We start from the raw sequence: 17,903 nt of genomic DNA, 5'->3' as shown, positions 1-17,903 counted from the left end.
TAGAGTTCCATGCCTGGCGTGCTGAGCTGCGCGTTGTCTAAGACGAGACGGTGAGCCGGGTTCGGGAGAGCGCGAGGGGTTCGGGCGGCGTCGGCGCCGTCTTGCCTCCAATCAAATACAGTGTGGTAATTATGGAAAATGAGCAGGGAGTGTCTTAGGATGTGCAGCTCGCGCGGCCGCGCGGTGATCTGTAGGAAGAATGTATTACTGGAAACAGTGTCACTGGCAGAGGAAATAGGGACATATAACTTGCCTCGGGAGAACTTTCTCATCCAACTCTATCAACTGGGGATCTGTCTGTTGGGAAAGAGTTAACCTCAGCTCCATGAGGAATTGTGAAAACTATCTCATGGGCAAAATGCCAAGAGTCTGGGCGCTGGCACAAAGGCCCGGAGCACATGCCTGGCCTGCAGGAACCCTGGGGTGACGCCCAGCACCAAGGAGTGGAGAGTGACTGAGCACAGCCCAGGAGGGCTTCAGAAGCGAAAGGAAACGGGCTGGAGAAAGTACAGGGCATAACGCATCTGCTCTGCACACGGTCAACCCAGCCGAATCCCATCACCCCATAGGGTTCCCCGGGCGCAGATTCAGGAATAAACTCTGAGGACCTCCAGGTGTGACTCAAAAGGACCCCCACCTTCTATTTTTTTATTATTTTTTTAATTCTTTTGACCCCCACCTTCTTGGGGCCTGAGGGATAGGACCACGGGAAGGTATTTACCTTGCAAAGGCCAACCTGGGTTTGGTTCCTGGCACCCCAAATGGTCCCTTGAGCACCAGGAGTGACCCTGGGTTCGGACCCGAAAGGAGGCCCCGAGCACTATTGTGTATGGCCCCCACACGAAATAGGACCTCTCCCAAACGGAAAAAAAAAGAAAAAACAAGAAACCCAACTTCATGCCATCCTCTTTCAACCTTTTCCAGACTGTGGCCTTCTGGCCATGTTTCCTATGTGAGGTCTCAAGCCAGGGACCCTTGACGCTGGTCCCTGTGGGACGGTGGCGCTGCCTGGCAGTGTTCTGAGAGCCGGGGGCACAGCCAATGGGACTTGGCCCCAGCTGTGCGTTCCCTGCGCAGAGGGTTCAGTGCTCGGGCCTGGAGAGTGATTCGGGGGCGAGGGGGGTGTCAATATTAGCCTCCTGTGTAGCAGGTGTGTCTGGCCCTTTAAGCTATTTCCTCTGCACCACTCCCCCAAGGAGGGGGCAGGTTTGTTTCTGTTTGGGGGCTGCACCTGGCCGTGCTTGGGGGTGACCATATTCTATGCCCAGGATTAAACCAGGGTCAGCTGTGCGCTAGGGAGGTGTCCTAACCCCTTTCCCATCTCTCTGACCTCAGTTTAGTGGGTTTTATTTATTTTTTTTTTAATTTTTTACTAGTGAATCACCGTGAGATATAGTTACAGACTTAAAAATTTTGGGCTTGGGGCTGGAGCGATAGCACGAGGCGGACCTGGGTTTGATTCCCAGCATCCCATATGGTCCCCTGAGCACCACCAGGGGTAGGTAATACCTGAGTGCATAGCCAGGAGTGATCCCTGTGCATCGCCAGATGTGACCCCCCAAAAAAAAAATTTCGGCCTTGCGTTTTAGTCATACAAGGATCAAGTACCCATCCCTCCACCAGTGCCCATTCTCCACCACCAACGGTCCCAGCATCCCTCCCACCACCCCCACCCCAGCCCCCCACCCCACCCACTGCTTCTGTGGCAGGGCATTCCCTTTTGTTCTTTCTCTCCTTTGGGGTGTTGTGGTTTGCAATAGAGGCATCAAGCGGCCATCAGCGTTTGGTCTATAGTCTACTTTCGCTTAGTTTGTCTTTATGGTCTTTAAGCCATACCTAGTAATGCTCTCCCAGTTCTACGCTTAGGGGTCACTCCTGGTGGTACTCAGGGGGTGCCAGGAATTGAACCTATGCCTTCTACATGTAACACATGTGCTCAGCTCTTTTTGCTATCTCTGGGGATTTAGTATTTGCCAAAATACTTAGAAGAGAGAGGGATCAATACTACAGCAGCTAATGACAGCATGTAGCCAACCAGGGTTCGATCCCCGGCATCCCATATGGTCTCCTGAACACCCCCAGGAATGATCCCTGAACCAGGAGTAAGTTCTGAGCATAGCTGGATGTGACCTAAAAACCAAAGAAGAGCCAGTAGAACAGCGGGTAGGGTGTTTACCTTGCAAGTTGCCAACAGGGTTCAACACCCGGCATACCATATGGTCCACTGAGGCCGCCAGGAATAATTCCTGAGTGCAGAGCCAGGAGTACCCTCTGAGCATTACCCGGTGTGACCCAAAAAGCAAAATAATAATAATAATAATCACTGTATCACTGTCATCCTGTTGCCTATCGATTTGCTCCAGCAGGCACCAGTAACATCTCCATTGTGAGACTTTTTGTTATTGTTTCTGGCATATCGAATATGCCACAGGGAGCTTGCCAGGCACTGTCATGCGGGCGGGATACTCTTGGTAGCTTGCCGGGCTTTCCAAGAGGGATGGAGGAATTGAACCCAGGTTGTTCTCGTGCAAGGCAAACGCCCTATTTGCTGTGATATTGGTCCAGCCCAATAATAATAATAATAATAATAATAATTTTAACTAAAAAGACGGCATAATCAAAATGAACATTCTTGAGATATATATTCATTTTATATTGTAAAAGGTGCACTTTTTTTCAGTTTATTTTCTGTGCTCCTGTTTTTCAGTTTATTTTCTGTGCTCTTAGTAAGCTAAGAGCATTTCAATTAGATTCCTAAGCCTTAACACAAATTTGGAGTTAGAATCTTTGGAGGCAAAATATGGGCATTCATGTCCTTACAAAACTCCCAGGAGATTCTGGGGAATAGCTAAGACTGAGAACTCCCATTTTAGAGCACAAAAATAATCCTAGCATTGCTTACCATAAAAAAAAAAAAATCCCTCCTGGCTTATTGTGTGGTTTTTAGTCCATCGTTAGTGATGCTACCAGACAGGGGGCCTCGGAGCACTGGCTCGGCCACACGGGCTGTGAGGAACCCAGCTAGACCCCCTGCTGCAGCCAGTGTTGGACTGGACCGGAGTCAGGGGGCCCAAGAGTGTCCACACACTAACTCAGCGAACTACACGCTCGACACCTTGCATTATGGGAGGGGCCGAGGTCCCTGTGCCAGTAACAGGAGCAGATTCTCCTGAGGTTATGTAGGTGCCCGTCAGCCTGGAGGCTGGAGTAAGTCCTCTGCACAGCCTTGTGTGGCCCCCACGGCCCCCCCAAAAGAATGTGTCATCCAATCTTTGTTTCCTTTGGGATAGATCGATCTGTTGCTGGAAAATATTTTCTTTCTATTTATATCTTGCATCGTGTGTATAAAAATAGAACTTTGTGTGTGTGTGTGTGTGTGTGTGTGTGTGTGTGTGTACGCGAGCGCATTTTGCAGCCACACCCAGTTGTGCACAGGGCTTATTCCTGGCTCTGAGCTGGGATCACTCCTGGCAGGACGCAGTGACCAGATGCATTCATGCGGTGAGGTTAATCTGGTGCACTCATGCGGTGAGGTTACACCAGGGTGCAAACATCTTAATCCCTGTATTATCTCTCTGGTCTTTGTTGAGTCACCCCTCGCAATTCTCAGGGGCTACTCCTAGCTTGGTGCTTGGGGTCTCTCCTCAAAGTGCTCAGGAGACCAAGTGGAGCTGGGGTCTGAGTCACGGCTGAATGCTCTTTGCAGCGACCCCTTCAGCCCACCTTTTCTCTTGATTATTTCCATTATGGGATACCACCAGTTTGGGCACACCCAGCAGTGCTCAAGATTTACTCCTGCCTCTGCAGTCAGGGATCACTCCTGACAGTTTTGGGGGACCATATGAGGTTCTGGGGATCGAACCCAGGTCAGCTGAAAGGCTAATAATGCCCTACCTGCTGTTCCATCACTTGGACCCCAGTGCTACTTTCTGGTCAAGAAGTCAGAGGGCGGGGCTGGAGCGAGAGCACAGCAGGTAGGGCGTTTGCCTTGCATGCAGCCAACCCAGGTTCGATCCCCAGCATCCCATATGGTCCCCTGAGCACCGCCAGGAGTAATTCCTGAGTGCAAAGCCAGGAGTAACCTCTGCGCATCGCCAGGTGTGACCCAAAAAAAGCAAAAAAAAAAAAAAAAAAAGTCAGAGGGCTTGGGGGCCAGAGCGATAGTACTAGCCTTGCACATGGTCGTTCAATCTCCAGCATCCCATATGGTCCCCTGAGCACTGCCAGGAGTCATTCCTGAGTGCAGAGCCAGGAGTAACCCCTGAGCATCTCCAGTTGTGACTCAAAAAAAAAAAATACTAAAAAAAGAAGTCAGAGGACTAAGACATAAATTCCTTCTTGTTTATTTAGGAATTTGTATTCTCCCTATCTATAATATTAGCCGTGTTAACACAGTAGCTAATATATCTTTAAAATGTTTACTTTCTTGGGCTGGAGTGATAGCACAGCGGGTAGGGCGTTTGCCTTGCACACGGCCGACCCAAGTTCGATTCCCAGCATCCCATATGGTTCCCTGAGCATGGCCAGGAGTCATTCCTGAGTGTAGAGCCAGGAGTAATCCCTGAGCACCGCCAGGTGTGACCCAAAAACAAAAAACAAAAATAAAATGTTGATTTTCTGGATCACACCCAGCTGCGCACAGGGTTTACTCCTGGTTTGCCACATGCAAGGCCAAGAGCTTTCCCCACTGTACTATCTCCAGACCTAAAATAGCTCTCTATTTTATTATTTCATCTGTTTTGGGTCCAGACCCGGAGGTGCTCAAGGCTTACAGCTCTGTGCTCAGGTATCACGAGTGGCGAGGCTCAGGGGACCATACGGAATGCCTAGGGGATCAAACCCAGGTTGGCCACGTGTGAGGCAAGTGCCTTCCCCACTGTGTTATGTCTGTAATCCTAAAATGGCCCTTTAAATATTAACTAGAGTTAGAGCCAGAAAAATCAGACAGCAGGTAGGGCACTTGCTTTGCCTGTAGCCAACCTGGCAGTGCTCAGGAGAACTTATGGGATGCCAGGGATTGAACCTGGGCCACCCTTATGCAAGGTCAGTGCTCTCCCCACTGCACTATGGTTCCAGCCCCACTATTTGGTTTTAATATATATATACTTTCTTTTATTCTGAGTTTCTTTTGTTGTTGCTGTTGTACCACACCTGTGGTAACACTGTAGCACTGTCCTCCCAGTTCATCAATTTGCTCCAACAGGCACCAGTAACATCGCCATTGTTAGACTTCGTGTTACAATGTAACGACTTATTGTTACAATTCCTCCGAGTGGGAGGAATCGAAACCCGGTTGAGTGTTGCCTTGTGCGCAGCAGATCAGGGTTTGATTCCTCTGTCCCTCTCGGAGAGCCCAGCAAGCTACCCAGAGTCTCCTATCTGCACAGCAGAGCCTGGCAAGCTCCTTGTGGCATATTCAATATGCCAAAAACAGTAACAAGTCTCACAATGGAGACGTTACTGGTGCCTGCTCAAACAAATCAATGAACAGGAAGACAATGATACAGTGATACAGTGATTTTCTTTTAAAGACATGTCTGGCTGGAGAGACAATATAGTGACTAAGGTAGTTGTCTTACACAGGAGGTGGCTAGAATGGTCTGAAACCTTCTACTCAGGAGACTTCCTGAGTAGAGTCAAGAGTAGCTCCTGATCACCACCAATGTGGTTTTTTGTTTTTGTTTTTTCTTTTGCTTTTTGGGTCACACCCTGAGATGCACAGGGGTCACTCCTGGCTCTGCATTCAGGAATTACCCCTGGCGGTGCTCGGGGGACCATATGGGATGCTGGGAATTGAACCTGGGTCAGCCGTGTGTGAGGCAAACGCCCTACCCGCTGTGCTATCGCTCCAGCCCCACCAATGTGGTTTAATACAAAAACAAAAATGTTATGGGGACCAGAGCAATAGTACAGGGGGTGAGGTGCTCGCCTTGCACATGGCTGACCTAGGCTCGACCCGAGCACCCCATACAGCCCCCTGCAAGCACCATTAGGAGTGATTCTAGGCACAGAGTCAGGAGTAAGACTCTGAGCACTGCTGGGTGTGGCCCAAGAACCAAAACCAAACACAAGAAGTTGTACACTTGTTAATCATTTGATGTTGAAGTATTAAATAAATATGCAATCCCGAAGAGCTAAGTCACATGCCAAGTATGGAAGGCAAAAGGCTGTTACCTCAGAAATCCACATTCATGTTGGCTAAGTCATCGTTCAGTCTGTGTTCCTGGGGATCAAATGCAGGGAAAGTGGCCAGGGAGGGGGCTCAAAGTGGTGGAACACGTGGGGTCCATGGGCTGGACCCCCAGTATAACCCTTGAGCTCTTCTGGGAGGGATCCCTGAGCACTGAGCCAGGAGTCTCGCCTCTAGGACTGCTGTGTGATCCAAAGACAAAAGATAATGTTACACAACCTTGTTACTGTGTATCTCATGGTGACTCAATTAAGAAGGGGGGACAGGGGCTGGAGCAATAGCACAGCAGGGAGGGCGTTTGCCTTGCACGCGGCCGACCCGGGTTCGATTCCCAGCATCCCATATGGTCCCCTGAGCACCGCCAGGGGTAATTCCTGAGTGCAGAGCCAGGAGCAACCCCTGTGCATCACCGGGTGTGACCCAAAAAGCAAAAAAAAAAAAAAAAGGGGGGACAAAGAGGGTGGGCACATGCAATTTGCAAGCACAATGCCTTGGGCTCAGTCACTAGCGCTGCACGGACCCCTGAGCACTGCTGGCCCAACACCACTCGGCCCATCTCACAGGCCTGCATGACTAACAGTCGCCTGGCACCACCGGCTGAATATTGCCAGGCGTGGTCCTTGGCCTGGCAGCTTCTCCAACCCATCTTTGCCCACGGGTCTATATTTTTTCTCCTTGTGTTACTTCTCTATAAAGCAAACACAGGGGCCAAAGCAATAGTACAGCAGGTAGGGCCTTTGCCTTGCCCGTGCTGACCTGGGTTCGATCCCTAGCACCTCGTGTGATTATGATTCCTCTGAGCACCACCAGAAGCAGTTCCTAAGTGCAGTGCCAGAGTAATCCCTGGGCATCGCCCAGTGTGGCCCCCAAACGAAACACACAAGCAGACACAAATGCCAGGAAGTTAGCTGATGCTGTAACCACCTTTACTGGGCAAAATGCTCAATGAGGGTTCTGGAAAGGAAAGAAGAGGGAAACTGAGGTAAAGCACATCCTCCAGATCAACTTCTGTGGAAATGATTTAAGACAGAAAGGCATCCGTAATAGGGTTGGTTATTCTCCCAACTTTCTTTTTTCTTTAATTTTTTACTTATTAATTTATTTTTTAATTGAGTCACCGTGAGAACAGTCACAGGGCTTTTAGGATCAAGTCTCAGTCATACTATGCTCAAACACCCATCCCTTCACCAGTGCACATGTTCCACCACCAATAACCCCAGCATATCCCCCCCCCACTCCCCCTCTGCCTGTGTGGCAGATGATTTTCACTTTACTCTTTCCTTACTTTGATTGCATTCAATTTTCGACAGAAAACTCACTATCATTATTTGGAGTTTTTCCTCCAACAGTCAGACCTGTTGGAGTGGCATCGTTAGATTGTATGTTTTCTATTGTTGGTAACAAAGAGCATATGATGTTGCACGGTCTCGAAAGCGGCCACCCAGTTTTGGAATTCTGGTATTAAGTCCAGAGGTATTTCTGCCAGCAGCCGCTGCATTCCGAGATTGGTTTCTGTGGCGCTGTCTCCCAACTTTCTTAGGAGAACACGCAGGTAGGACAAAGATCACCACAAACATACAAGGTAGTCCTGGAGCTGGGGAGAGGGCGCCAAGGCCGCAGTGGAAGCTTCCCGTGCAGGAGCCCTCAGTACTGCATATACCCATGTACCCTGAGCACGGCTGGGAGTGACTCTCGAGCAGCATACTGGGAGCAGCCCCTGAACACAAGCACCATGGGAGGGGACACTGCCACAACCTGCAGTATGACTCCCAGTCACTGCAACAACAAAGGGGAACACAGTTATGATTTGTTGTTATTTTTGGTTGTGCGGCCACACCTGGCAGTCCTCAGGAACCACTCCTGGCTCTGTGCTCAGGTGTGATCCTTGGCCGTCCTCGGGGGGACTGTGTGCAATGCTGGGGATGTCGGTGTGAGCTGGCAGGCTGCATGGTTAACCACTGTACTATCCCTGTGGCCCCAGGACTCGAGTAAGGAAAAGGAACTGTGGGACCAGGGAGATAGTCCAGTGGGCAGGGCTCTTGCCTGGAAACGTGGTTCACTCAGGTTTGATCCCCAGCACCATATACCCCTGGGTTCCACCAGGAGTGATATCTGAGTATAAAGCCAGGTAGTAAACCCTGAGTACCGCTGACTGTTCCAAAAACAACTCCCCCCACCCAATCTCTCCCCGCCGCCAAAAAAGGAATAGGTGTTTGCCTTGCATGTGTCAAGTCAGTTCCATCCTAACAGGAGGAGCGTGGAGAGAAGCAGAGCGAGAGTACAGCAGGAAGGACACTTGTCTTGCATGCAGTCACCCGTTTTGATCTGCGGCACTGCAAATGGTCCCCTGAGCCCTACCAGGAGTGATCCTTGAGCACGGAGCCAGGGAGAGTGAGCACTGCAGGTGTGGCTCCAAAAACTTTAAAAAATAAAGTACAGGGGGCTGGAGTGATAGCACAGCGAGGGCGTTTGCCTTCCACGCAGCCAACCTGGTTCGATTCCCAGCATCCCATATGGTCCCCTGAGCACCGCCAGGAGTGATTCCTGAGTGCAGAGCCAGGAGTAACCCCTGTGCATCGCTGGGTGTGACCCAAAAAGCAAACAAACAAACAGGATCAGGAGCGATAGCACAGCGGGTAGGGCGTTTGCCTTGCACGCGGCCAACCCGGGTTCGATCCCCGGCATCCCATATGGTCCCCAAGCACCGCCAGGAGTAATTCCTGAGTGCAAAGCCAGGAGTAACCCCTGAGCATCGCTGGGTGTGACCCAAAAAGCAAAATAAATAAATAAATAAATAAATAAATAAAGTGCAAGTGGAATTGGATGATCCAAGTCCCTTGCACTGACGAAGTTCCAGAGTGGCCTGTGCGAACGAGGGCAGCCTGGGCCGACAGCCCCGTCTAGCAGAGTGACCTCGGGGAATATTCTTCCCCGCCGAGCCGTCCTGTGCGGTCACTGGGTTTCTCCAGTAGGTGTCAGGAGTGCAGGCTGGTGAACAGAGCTTCCGCCCCAGGGACCCCACAGGGAGCAGCAGGATGGAGAAGGTACAACTTGGGCTGACTGGTCCTAACTCCTTGCTGGGGACCCAACCCAGGGCCTCCCCACTTTCTTGGGCCATACCCAGCGGTGCTCCTGGGCCACCCCTGGAGGTGCTGCGGATCCGAACGGGAATAGAGACATGCAAGGCAAACGCCTTTAACCCCCTACATTTCACATCCCTCGAGGCTTGTGATTTGGGGAGGGCACCTCCGGCCGTTGCTCAGGGCTTCCTCCTGGCTCTGTGCTTTGGGGTTATTCCTGTTTGGGGGGCACCCGCACGCAGTGCCGGGGATGGTCTCTGGGTCTGCACTCAGGGCCCCTTAGCTCCGTATCTCTGTCGATTGCACTCAAGAGAATAAGGAACTGCGGTTACGGTTCCGAGTCGCCGAGAATTCCGTGGCCGCTGTCCTAGATCAATCAAGGCTCCCGGGCCGCGCGGGGCGAGGGATACCCCGAGGGGCCGAGCGCGGCCCCAAGGTCCGGGGTGGGGACCGTAAGTCGCCTTTAGTTCCGGGAATAGGACCGTGTCCACAGGCGCCTGAGTCACCACCAGCCTCTGGGGGCCGGAAACCACGGAACCCGCGTCCTCTTATCGCGACGGTTCCCGCGAGCCCGAGGGACTACAACTCCCGGCATGCTCCGGGGCCCTCAGGACTTAACCCTTCGGGGCCTGCGGCTCCCGGGCGCCCCGCCTCCGCCTCTTACCTGGATGCTGCAGGGTGAGGATTTTGGGGGACTGGGCGAAGGGTTCTTGTATTTAAGGCGTGTGTGAGCGTGCATGTGTGTGGATCCTTTTATTTAAGAGCTAGGAGGTCCGTGTGTCTGTCTGATTTTCCTAAGAAGGGGCAGTTTATTATGCGATTCAGATGCTTTTTGTGTGTGGGGGAGACCCAGGACCAACTTTCTGAGTCGGGTTTTTTTTTTTTTTCCGATCGTCCGGTTGGGGGCGTGGGGGTGTGAATAGTCCTGCAGCTTAGAGGAGCCACATAGCATCCTTTGGCTTAGAGCCTTTACAATTTGGGACCTGGGCCTGTCTGGGGGGCCCTTCCCAGGAGCCACCCGGAGGTCATTTCCTTTGTCTGCTTGAATGGCCACTGGCTTGTGGAGGGGCCTTTCCCCCTTGGCAGCGTGGGTGGGGGTCTAGGACCCTTCTTTCCTGGCAGAGGAGCAATGGTGATGAGGATCGCGCTCCGTTTAACTGAACTGTTCTTTCTCTTTTTTTGGTGCACAGTTCCAGTTGAGGGGGACAGGGACTGTGAGTATTAAGGGTTTATTTAGGCTGTCGGGGGAGGGGGTCAGTGCTCCCTATTCTTCCCCCATGGTCATCGGACAGTTCAGGGGCTGCTGTTTATTCATTTGACCTCTCATGACTTCCAGACCCTGCTTCCAACATCTCACCACACAAGCCGCCCGCTCCCACCCGTAAGCCCCCTCAGCCTGCAGGAGCCCGAAGCTGCTGTTAAAAAAAAAAAAAAAAAAAAAAAGGAGCTTGAGGGGCTGGAGCGATAGCACAGCGGGTAGGGCGTTTGCCTTGCACGCGGCCGCCCTGGGTTCGAATCCCAGCATCCCATAGGGTCCCCCTGAGTGCGAGCAGGAGTAACCCCTGTGCACTGCCAGGTGTTACCCAAAAAAATAGCAAAAAAAAAAACCCAAAGGAGCTTGAGGACCTAGTGCTCCAGAATCTGCCCCCTGGTTGCCTGGTTCCGGCCAGCTTCCCCCACTCGTCCCACCCAGGTTAACTCCCTGCCCCAAGGCTGGCTTCCCCAAAGGGCCATTGTTCTGGTCAGCGAGAGAAGACCTTGAGACCTTAGCTCCGAGCCGTCCAGGCCAGGGGAGTGCGGGCTGCCCTGTCCAGTATCTCTCCTCTGTCTCCCCCTCCCCGCGCCAGCTGGCTCCCCGCCCCGCCCCCGCCCCTTCACAGCCCAGACTCCCGGCTATTTAAACAGAGATGGTGGCCCCATCTGCACTGTCCCGTGGTCACCGTGCATCATGCCTCCCAAGAAAGATGTTCCCGTGAAGAAACCCGCCGGCCTGACCCTGTCCAAGCCCGCTGCCAAGCCGGCACCGGCGGCTTCTCCCGCCAAGAGCAAGGCTGAGCTGGGCGCCGCTGGCCCCGACAAAGCCCAGGATCCCCCCCTCGACCTCTCCAAAGTGGTGGTGAGTCTCCCCGGAAAGTGAGGGCAGAATTTGGAGGGCTCCGTCCCAAGGTGGGGGATACAGCTTAGACGGTCAGGAGTGGGGGGGTCAGAGGGGCAAGAATATGACGCGTTGCCGTTGAAAGTCACCACTTCCTATTTACTGTGTTTTTCTCCCACTGACCACCCCCATACCCCGCTTCCCACCCCACCCCAACACTCCCTGGTCCCCCAGAGGGCCTGTGGGATGGGGAACCTCTGGGCATCGAGGCAGTTCCACGGTGAAAAGGGGGGGGAGCTGCCTGTGCCCCCCAACTGCTCAGCTCTGCAGCCCCGGGCAGGCTGAAGGGGAGCCTTGTTAGACAATCACAGCTGGGGGCAGGGGTAAATTTAGCCTTTGTTCAGCCCCCAGTTATGTGAGGGATGCAGGCTCAGGGCGGCAGGGAGGGCAACAGGTGGCGCGGGATTAGCCCTGTTCCCAGGAAGCCGGCCCCGTAATTCCTCCTCTTGGGATTCTCCAGGCCTGCTCCCTTTGGGCTCCTTTCTGGCAGTGGCTGCCAGCTGGCCCAGGGGGGGGGGGGCGGTGAGGGAGGCGGGGATGGAGGACCATGTCCCCCTCCTCACCTGCTCTCTTCTTCCGCAGATCGAGTTTAACAAGGACCAGCTGGAGGGTGAGGAGAAGCTGGTTCCCGCATTCCCCATCCGCCGAACCCGGGTCAGACCCTCTCCTGTTGGTTTCCGGGCCACCCCGAAGGTGGTCGGGATCACCACTGGCGGGGCTCAGTGCACCATAAGTGGCACTGGGAATCAGACCCACGTTGGCTGCGTGCAAGGCCGGTGTCCTGCTGGCTGTGCCGTTGCCCTGCCCTCCAGCTCCTCGTCCTGCTCCCTTGCTGTGTCCTGACCCAGGAAGCATCCACATCTGCTCTTCCTGGGTCCCCGGTTCCGCTCGGCTCACCTGTGGTCTCTGACGCTGCTCTCTGTCCTGGGGGGATGGGAATGAACCCCCTGGCCAACACTGACCCCAACTTTGATTTCAGAATTCAGGGAGGCTTTTGAGCTGTTTGACCGAGTCGGGGATGGCAAGATCCTGTACGGCCAGTGCGGGGACGTGATGCGGGCGCTGGGCCAGAACCCCACCAACGCCGAGGTGCACAAGGTCCTGGGGAACCCCAAGAATGACGGTGAGAGGATCCCTGGAACAACGGGGGGCCTCAGCTTGGGGTAGAACTGAGGGGTGGAACTGATGTGGCAAGGGGTACCGTGTGTGTGTGTGTGTGTGTGCGTGTGTGTGTGTGTGTGTGTGTGTAGTGTTGCAGGACTTGAAAGATAACATAACACGGGACCAACATGACGAAGGGTGCTGTGAGTGTGTGTGTCTGTATGTATATGTGGAGTGTCTCAGGACTTGAAAGACAACATAACACGGGACCAACATGACAAGGGGTGCTGTGAGAGTGTGTGTGTGTGTGTGTGTGTGTGTATGTGTATGTATGTATGTATGTATGTGTGGAGTGTCTCAGGACTTGAAAGACAACATAACACGGGACCAACATGACGAGGAGTGCTGTGTGTGTGTGTGTGTGTGTATGTGTGTGTGTGTGTAGTGTTGCAGGACTTGAAAGACAACATAACAGGGAAACAACATGACGAGGGGTCCTGTGTGTGTGTGTGTGTGTGTGTGTGTGTGTGTGTGGTGTCTCAGGACTTGTAAAACAGCCTAACACGAGTGGGAAAACATCCTGAAGGTTGCATGGATCAAAGTTGTTCTGCAGGAAAGGGAAGCGGGGTGCGGTGACCCCGAGTGACCACTCCCTCTCCTCTCTGACCTCCAGAGCTCAAGTCCCGGCGCGTGGACTTCGAGACTTTCCTGCCGATGCTCCAGACAGTGGCCAAGAACCGGGACCAAGGCACCTACGAGGACTACCTGGAGGGACTCCGGGTGTTTGACAAGGAAGGAAACGGCAAAGTCATGGGGGCAGAGCTCAGACACGTCCTCACCACCCTGGGTGAGGCCCGGCTCTCCTGTGGGGTCATCAGGAGGAAGGGGAGACAGGCCAAGTCAGGGAGGGAGTCACGGCCCCCCTAGCCCCACCCCTGCCCCAGAGTCTGAGCCTAAGGCGGGGCACAGAGATGCTCCCCACGGGGCAGAGGGAAGGAGATGAGGTGGAGGAAGACTTGCGCCCTGATCTGTGACCTGATGTACATTGACCCTCCAGAATGTTTTTTTTTTCTTTTTGGGTCACACCCAGCAATGCTCAGGGGTTACTCCTGGCTTTGCACTCAGGAATTACCTCTGGCAGTGCTTGGGGGACCATATGGGATGCCGGGGATCGAACCTGAGTCGGCCGCGTGCAAGGCAAACGCCCTACCCACTGTGCTATCACTCCGGCTCCTCCAGAATGGTTTTCTCAGAGACGTTTTGCCAGGCGTTAGCTAATACCGGTGAAATGAAAAGCAAGATGGAGAAACACATCCAAGACATTCCCTGTTTTTGTTTTTTTCTTTCCCGGGAGGGGGTTGTGGGGGGGGGGGGGCGGTAGGAGACAGTGTGCAGGGCTCAGGGCTTCCTCCTGGCTCTGAGCTCAGGCATCTCTCCCGGAGGGAGACCCCTCAGCATCCCTGTTGTAAGGACAGGAGTACCGGAGGAAGAGTTGCTTCGGGGAGTCTCCCGGGTGGGAGAGGAGGTGACACCCAAAGGAGCTTGGCCTGGGTTGGAGACGCCCAGCAGGCAGGGGCTAACACTGCGCGGGGCGGGGTGCGCAGGAGAGAAGATGACCGAGGAGGAGGTGGAGACTGTTCTGGCGGGACACGAGGACAGCAACGGCTGCATCAACTATGAAGGTGAAGGCGCGGGGAGGCGGGGAGGCGGGGAGGCGGGGAGCAGGGGGCTAGGGGGCAGGCCGCGGCCCGGATGGGCGCGGTCAGGGACCTGCTCCCAAGCCCCCGCCCTGCCTCCTCTCCGCAGCTTTCCTGAAGCACATCCTGAGCGTCTGAGCGTCGCAGCGCCCCTCTCCGCTGGGCAGAAAAGCAGGGGGAAGTGCATCTGCGTGCCCGGCTGCGGGGCTTGGCAACGTTCCTCTTTGTCCACCCCTGCGAGGGGGCGGGGAGGGGGTGGGGTGGCGGGCAGGACACCCGGCCCCCTCCCCACTTCCCCCCGCCGGCGGAAGCGCGTGCCTGCCGCTAGGAGGCCGCCCCATCGTTTCAAAATAAAGAGCCGGTTCTTCCCCGGGTCTCCGACTGTTGCTTTCTTTGGCGCTGGTGGTGGCCGGGGAGGGTGCTGGCCGCAGGTCGGGGTCGGCGCCCCGGCGCCCCGGCTCCCCGCGCCGCGCCCCTCCCGGGCGCTGGGTGCGGCAGTGCCCGGGCTCCGCGGCGGCGCCCCGCCCCCCGGGCGAGCTCTCGGCGCGCGATTGGCCGGCCGGCCGGTGACGTCACGGGCGGCCGCCGCCCGGGGCCGGGCCGGGACCCGGAGCCATTACTGCAGGGGACGCCGGCAGGATGGTGCGGGCCGGGGCGCGCGGGCTGCGCGGGGGGCCCGGGGGTGGGGGTCGGGGCGGCGGGGCGCGGGGCGCGAGGCCGCGGCGCGGGACCGGCCGCCGCGGGGGCGGGGGCGGGGGCCGCGGAGGCTGCCGCCCCGCCGCTGACCGCCCCCCTCTTCTCCGAGCAGTGTGACTTCACCGAGGACCAGACCGCAGGTGGGTGGTCCCCGGCCCGCGCCGGAGGGGCTTGCTGCGGGAGAGGGGCCCCTGCGGCCCCGCGGCCGCACCCTGACCTGTCACCGCTTCCGGGGAGCACTTCCTGGATCTTTCCATCTCTGCCTTTCTCACTCTCTCTTCCTCCCTCCCCCCTCCAGATCTGAGCCCCACGCACTGGGTGAGTCTCGGGTGGTGTGTGTGGGGGCCAGCGGAGTCCCCCCCTGCCTGCTCTGTGTGCCTGGGGAGGGTCCACTAAGCTGCCTGCACCCCTCTGTCCTTTAACCGGCGACCTCTGTCCCTCCTCTCCCACTGTGGCCGCCCCCAGCTTGGAATTGAGCCTTGTGAAGAGCGGTGACCTGCTAGTTTGTGGCAGTGGGGACGGGGGTCCTGTTGCCCTGACCACCCCCCCACGCCCCCCCTCGAGGATTCTCGGCACGGGAAGGGGTGTGGAATGGCAGCTGGGATGACCCCGGCCCAGACTGCGGCTCGCGCTTCCTTATAAGGGCAGGATCCCGCGGGGCGGCGGCAGATTCCTGCCCCGCTGGTAGAGAAAGGGGGAGGCCCGCCGAGGCCCGCTGTAGGGGTGTGCGAGCGGGGGGAGGGCGCCCCGGGCCTCTGGGACACCTGAGTAGGGAGGGGACACAGGATCCTCCTCGGAGACTTCAGGGCGGCCAGGGGCGCAAATATCAGGTTTCCTCCGCGCAGGGCGCCCAGGTGGATCACAGGCCGGGGCCCTTTATCTGCCCGCTGCCCCGGGTGCGGGCCCTGGGCTTGGGCCCTGAGGTTCGGGCCCTGAGGTTCGTCTGCCTCCACAGAGTTCAAGGAGGCCTTCCAGCTGTTTGACCGTACCGGGGATGGCAAGATCCTGTACAGCCAGTGTGGGGACGTGATGCGGGCACTGGGCCAGAACCCCACCAACGCCGAGGTGCTCAAGGTCCTGGGGAACCCCAAGAGTGACGGTGAGGGTCCCCCAGAGCCCCTGGGGACAGCGGTGGGCCCGCCTGATTGCAGTCACCCCTCAGCCAGGCCCGGGGATGGCCGGGGGGTGGGATGGGAGCCCCCGCCTGGGGATGTGGTCCCCTTCCCGGGAGGGTGACTGAGCCCCCGCCTCCCGCCCGCAGAGATGAACGTGAAGGTGCTGGACTTTGAGCACTTCCTGCCAATGCTGCAGACGGTGGCCAAGAACAAGGACCAGGGGACCTACGAGGACTATGTGGAAGGCCTCCGCGTGTTCGACAAGGAGGGCAACGGAACCGTGATGGGTGCTGAGATCCGGCATGTTCTCGTCACGCTGGGTGAGGCGGGGCCCCGCCCCTGCGCCCACCTTCCTCGGTCTTGGGGGTCCTCGCAGCACTCGAGACACCCTGGTGCACTCTCCCCTCAGGCGAGAAGATGACGGAGGAGGAGGTGGAGATGCTGGTGGCCGGGCACGAGGACAGCAATGGCTGCATCAACTACGAAGGTGAGGATGAACTGGCCCCTCGGGAGAGAAGGGGGGTTGGGGGCAGCCTCTGGGGCTCTGCCCGGGACTAAAGAAGTGCCAGAGGCAAGAGGGGGGCAGAGCCCAGCCCAGCCCAGGGGTATGGGGCGGGGTCCAGGGAAAGGGGTCCGTGGGAAGGGGCGTCCATGATGTCTGTCCTGCCCCCGCCCCCTGCCCCCCATGTCTGTGTCGTGTCTTCACCATGAATGTCTCTTCCTTCCCGCAGCGTTTGTGAGGCATATCCTGTCGGGGTGACGGGCCCATGGGGCGGGTACGGCTCCTCCCAGCCTCCCCTTCTCTAGTCGCTCCCAGTGTTTCCTCGGGCCTTTGCTCTGTAGCGCCTGCCCGCCCCTACTACCATCTGCCCCTCCCGGCATGTTTCTGCATGGAGCTGGGCGGGAGCGGAGGGGAGAGGAGGGCTCGAGACGAGACAGCCTGGGGGGACGGTACCTCCTCTCCTCCACCGGGCGCGGGGCTGGCTTTTAGGGCCCGGTTAACTGGCCCAGTGAGGTCGGTGCCCCGAGCCCGGCCGGCAGGGGGGTGGGCTGCTGCCCCCGCCTCCCGCTGGGCGGCCTGGAGGTACCTAACCCCAGCTCTGTCCTCTGCAGTGGCTGACAGTAGCTGTAGGCGTAGTTGAGACTCTTGCCTCTGCCGTGTCCCTGCTGCTGGGGTGGCGCGGGGGACACTAACAGCCGGGGGAGGGGGGCTGGGGGCCAGGACCGGTCAGACCCCCGCCAGGTGGGCTTCTGGGGCTCCTTCCTCAGGCCACCTTCGCGGTCGCCTGGGCCCCTGGCTGCCCGCTCCCCGCCGCCCCACCGCCGGCCTCAGCCCCTCTCCTCCCGCAGAGCTCGTCCGCATGGTGCTGAACGGCTGAGACGGGCCCGCAACCCCTCCCAGGCTTCCCGAGGCCGCCTCGGGTCTCTTCACAGCAGCTCCCCGCTCTGCCCGCCCGGGCGGTGTGGCCGTCAGCACTCACAATAAACTTGCTTCCTATGCCCTGAATTTGCCTGTGTCCTGGTGAAGGGGAGTAAGGCGAGAGTTAGGGTTCAGTGTCAAGGGCTTGGAGAAGGCTGGGGGCCCTGGGGTGGGGGTCATCGTCTCGAGTGAGAGGCATCCCTGTGGCACCCCCTCTCCTGTGGGGGAAGCCCCGGGAGTGGCCCCTGACCAGGTGAACTGGCCAAGCTCGCCTTGGGAGGGCGGAAGCGGAACCCCCAGGTGGGGAGGGCGGCCTGCTGGGGGCCCAGGGGCCACGCCCAGCTGTGCTGTCCCTCGGCCCAGGCAAGGCTCCTTGAGGGACCCGGGAACTGCCCCCAGCCCCCTGCCTGGCAGCCACGGGTGAAGAGAACACAGAAGCATCCACAAGG

General features: G+C 57.0%; 2 protein-coding genes across 4 annotated transcripts; both read left to right on the top strand.

Moving 5' to 3' along the window:
- Positions 1-9,873: 9,873 nt before the first annotated feature.
- MYL6B (myosin light chain 6B) lies at positions 9,874-14,591 on the top strand. Of its 2 annotated transcripts, XM_055125003.1 has the most exons (8): positions 9,874-9,948; positions 10,461-10,483; positions 11,176-11,386; positions 12,008-12,035; positions 12,405-12,548; positions 13,200-13,373; positions 14,131-14,208; positions 14,333-14,591. In XM_055125003.1, the coding sequence occupies exons 3-8, from the start codon at positions 11,219-11,221 to the stop codon at positions 14,359-14,361; spliced, it is 621 nt and encodes a 206-aa protein (XP_054980978.1). In that variant the 5' UTR covers positions 9,874-9,948; positions 10,461-10,483; positions 11,176-11,218; the 3' UTR covers positions 14,362-14,591. The 2 variants fall into 2 exon arrangements, with proteins under 2 accessions (XP_054980978.1, XP_004601660.1); XM_004601603.2 differs by lacking the exons at positions 9,874-9,948; positions 10,461-10,483 and adding an exon at positions 10,634-10,651.
- A 163-nt stretch (positions 14,592-14,754) lies between these two features.
- On the top strand, positions 14,755-17,541 carry MYL6 (myosin light chain 6). 2 transcript variants are annotated; one of them, XM_055125005.1, is made up of 7 exons: positions 14,755-14,865; positions 15,032-15,059; positions 15,875-16,018; positions 16,181-16,354; positions 16,444-16,521; positions 16,766-16,810; positions 17,385-17,541. In XM_055125005.1, the coding sequence occupies exons 1-6, from the start codon at positions 14,863-14,865 to the stop codon at positions 16,792-16,794; spliced, it is 456 nt and encodes a 151-aa protein (XP_054980980.1). In that variant the 5' UTR covers positions 14,755-14,862; the 3' UTR covers positions 16,795-16,810; positions 17,385-17,541. The 2 variants fall into 2 exon arrangements, with proteins under 2 accessions (XP_054980980.1, XP_054980979.1); XM_055125004.1 differs by lacking the exon at positions 16,766-16,810 and having other exon boundaries at positions 14,756-14,865.
- The last annotated feature ends 362 nt before the right edge of the window (positions 17,542-17,903 follow it).

The sequence above is a fragment of the Sorex araneus genome, chromosome 2 (assembly GCF_027595985.1).
Source record: "Sorex araneus isolate mSorAra2 chromosome 2, mSorAra2.pri, whole genome shotgun sequence".
NCBI lineage: Eukaryota > Metazoa > Chordata > Mammalia > Eulipotyphla > Soricidae > Sorex > Sorex araneus.
Note: the sequence above shows the minus strand (reverse complement) of the source record. Positions and strands in the feature narration are given on the sequence as shown.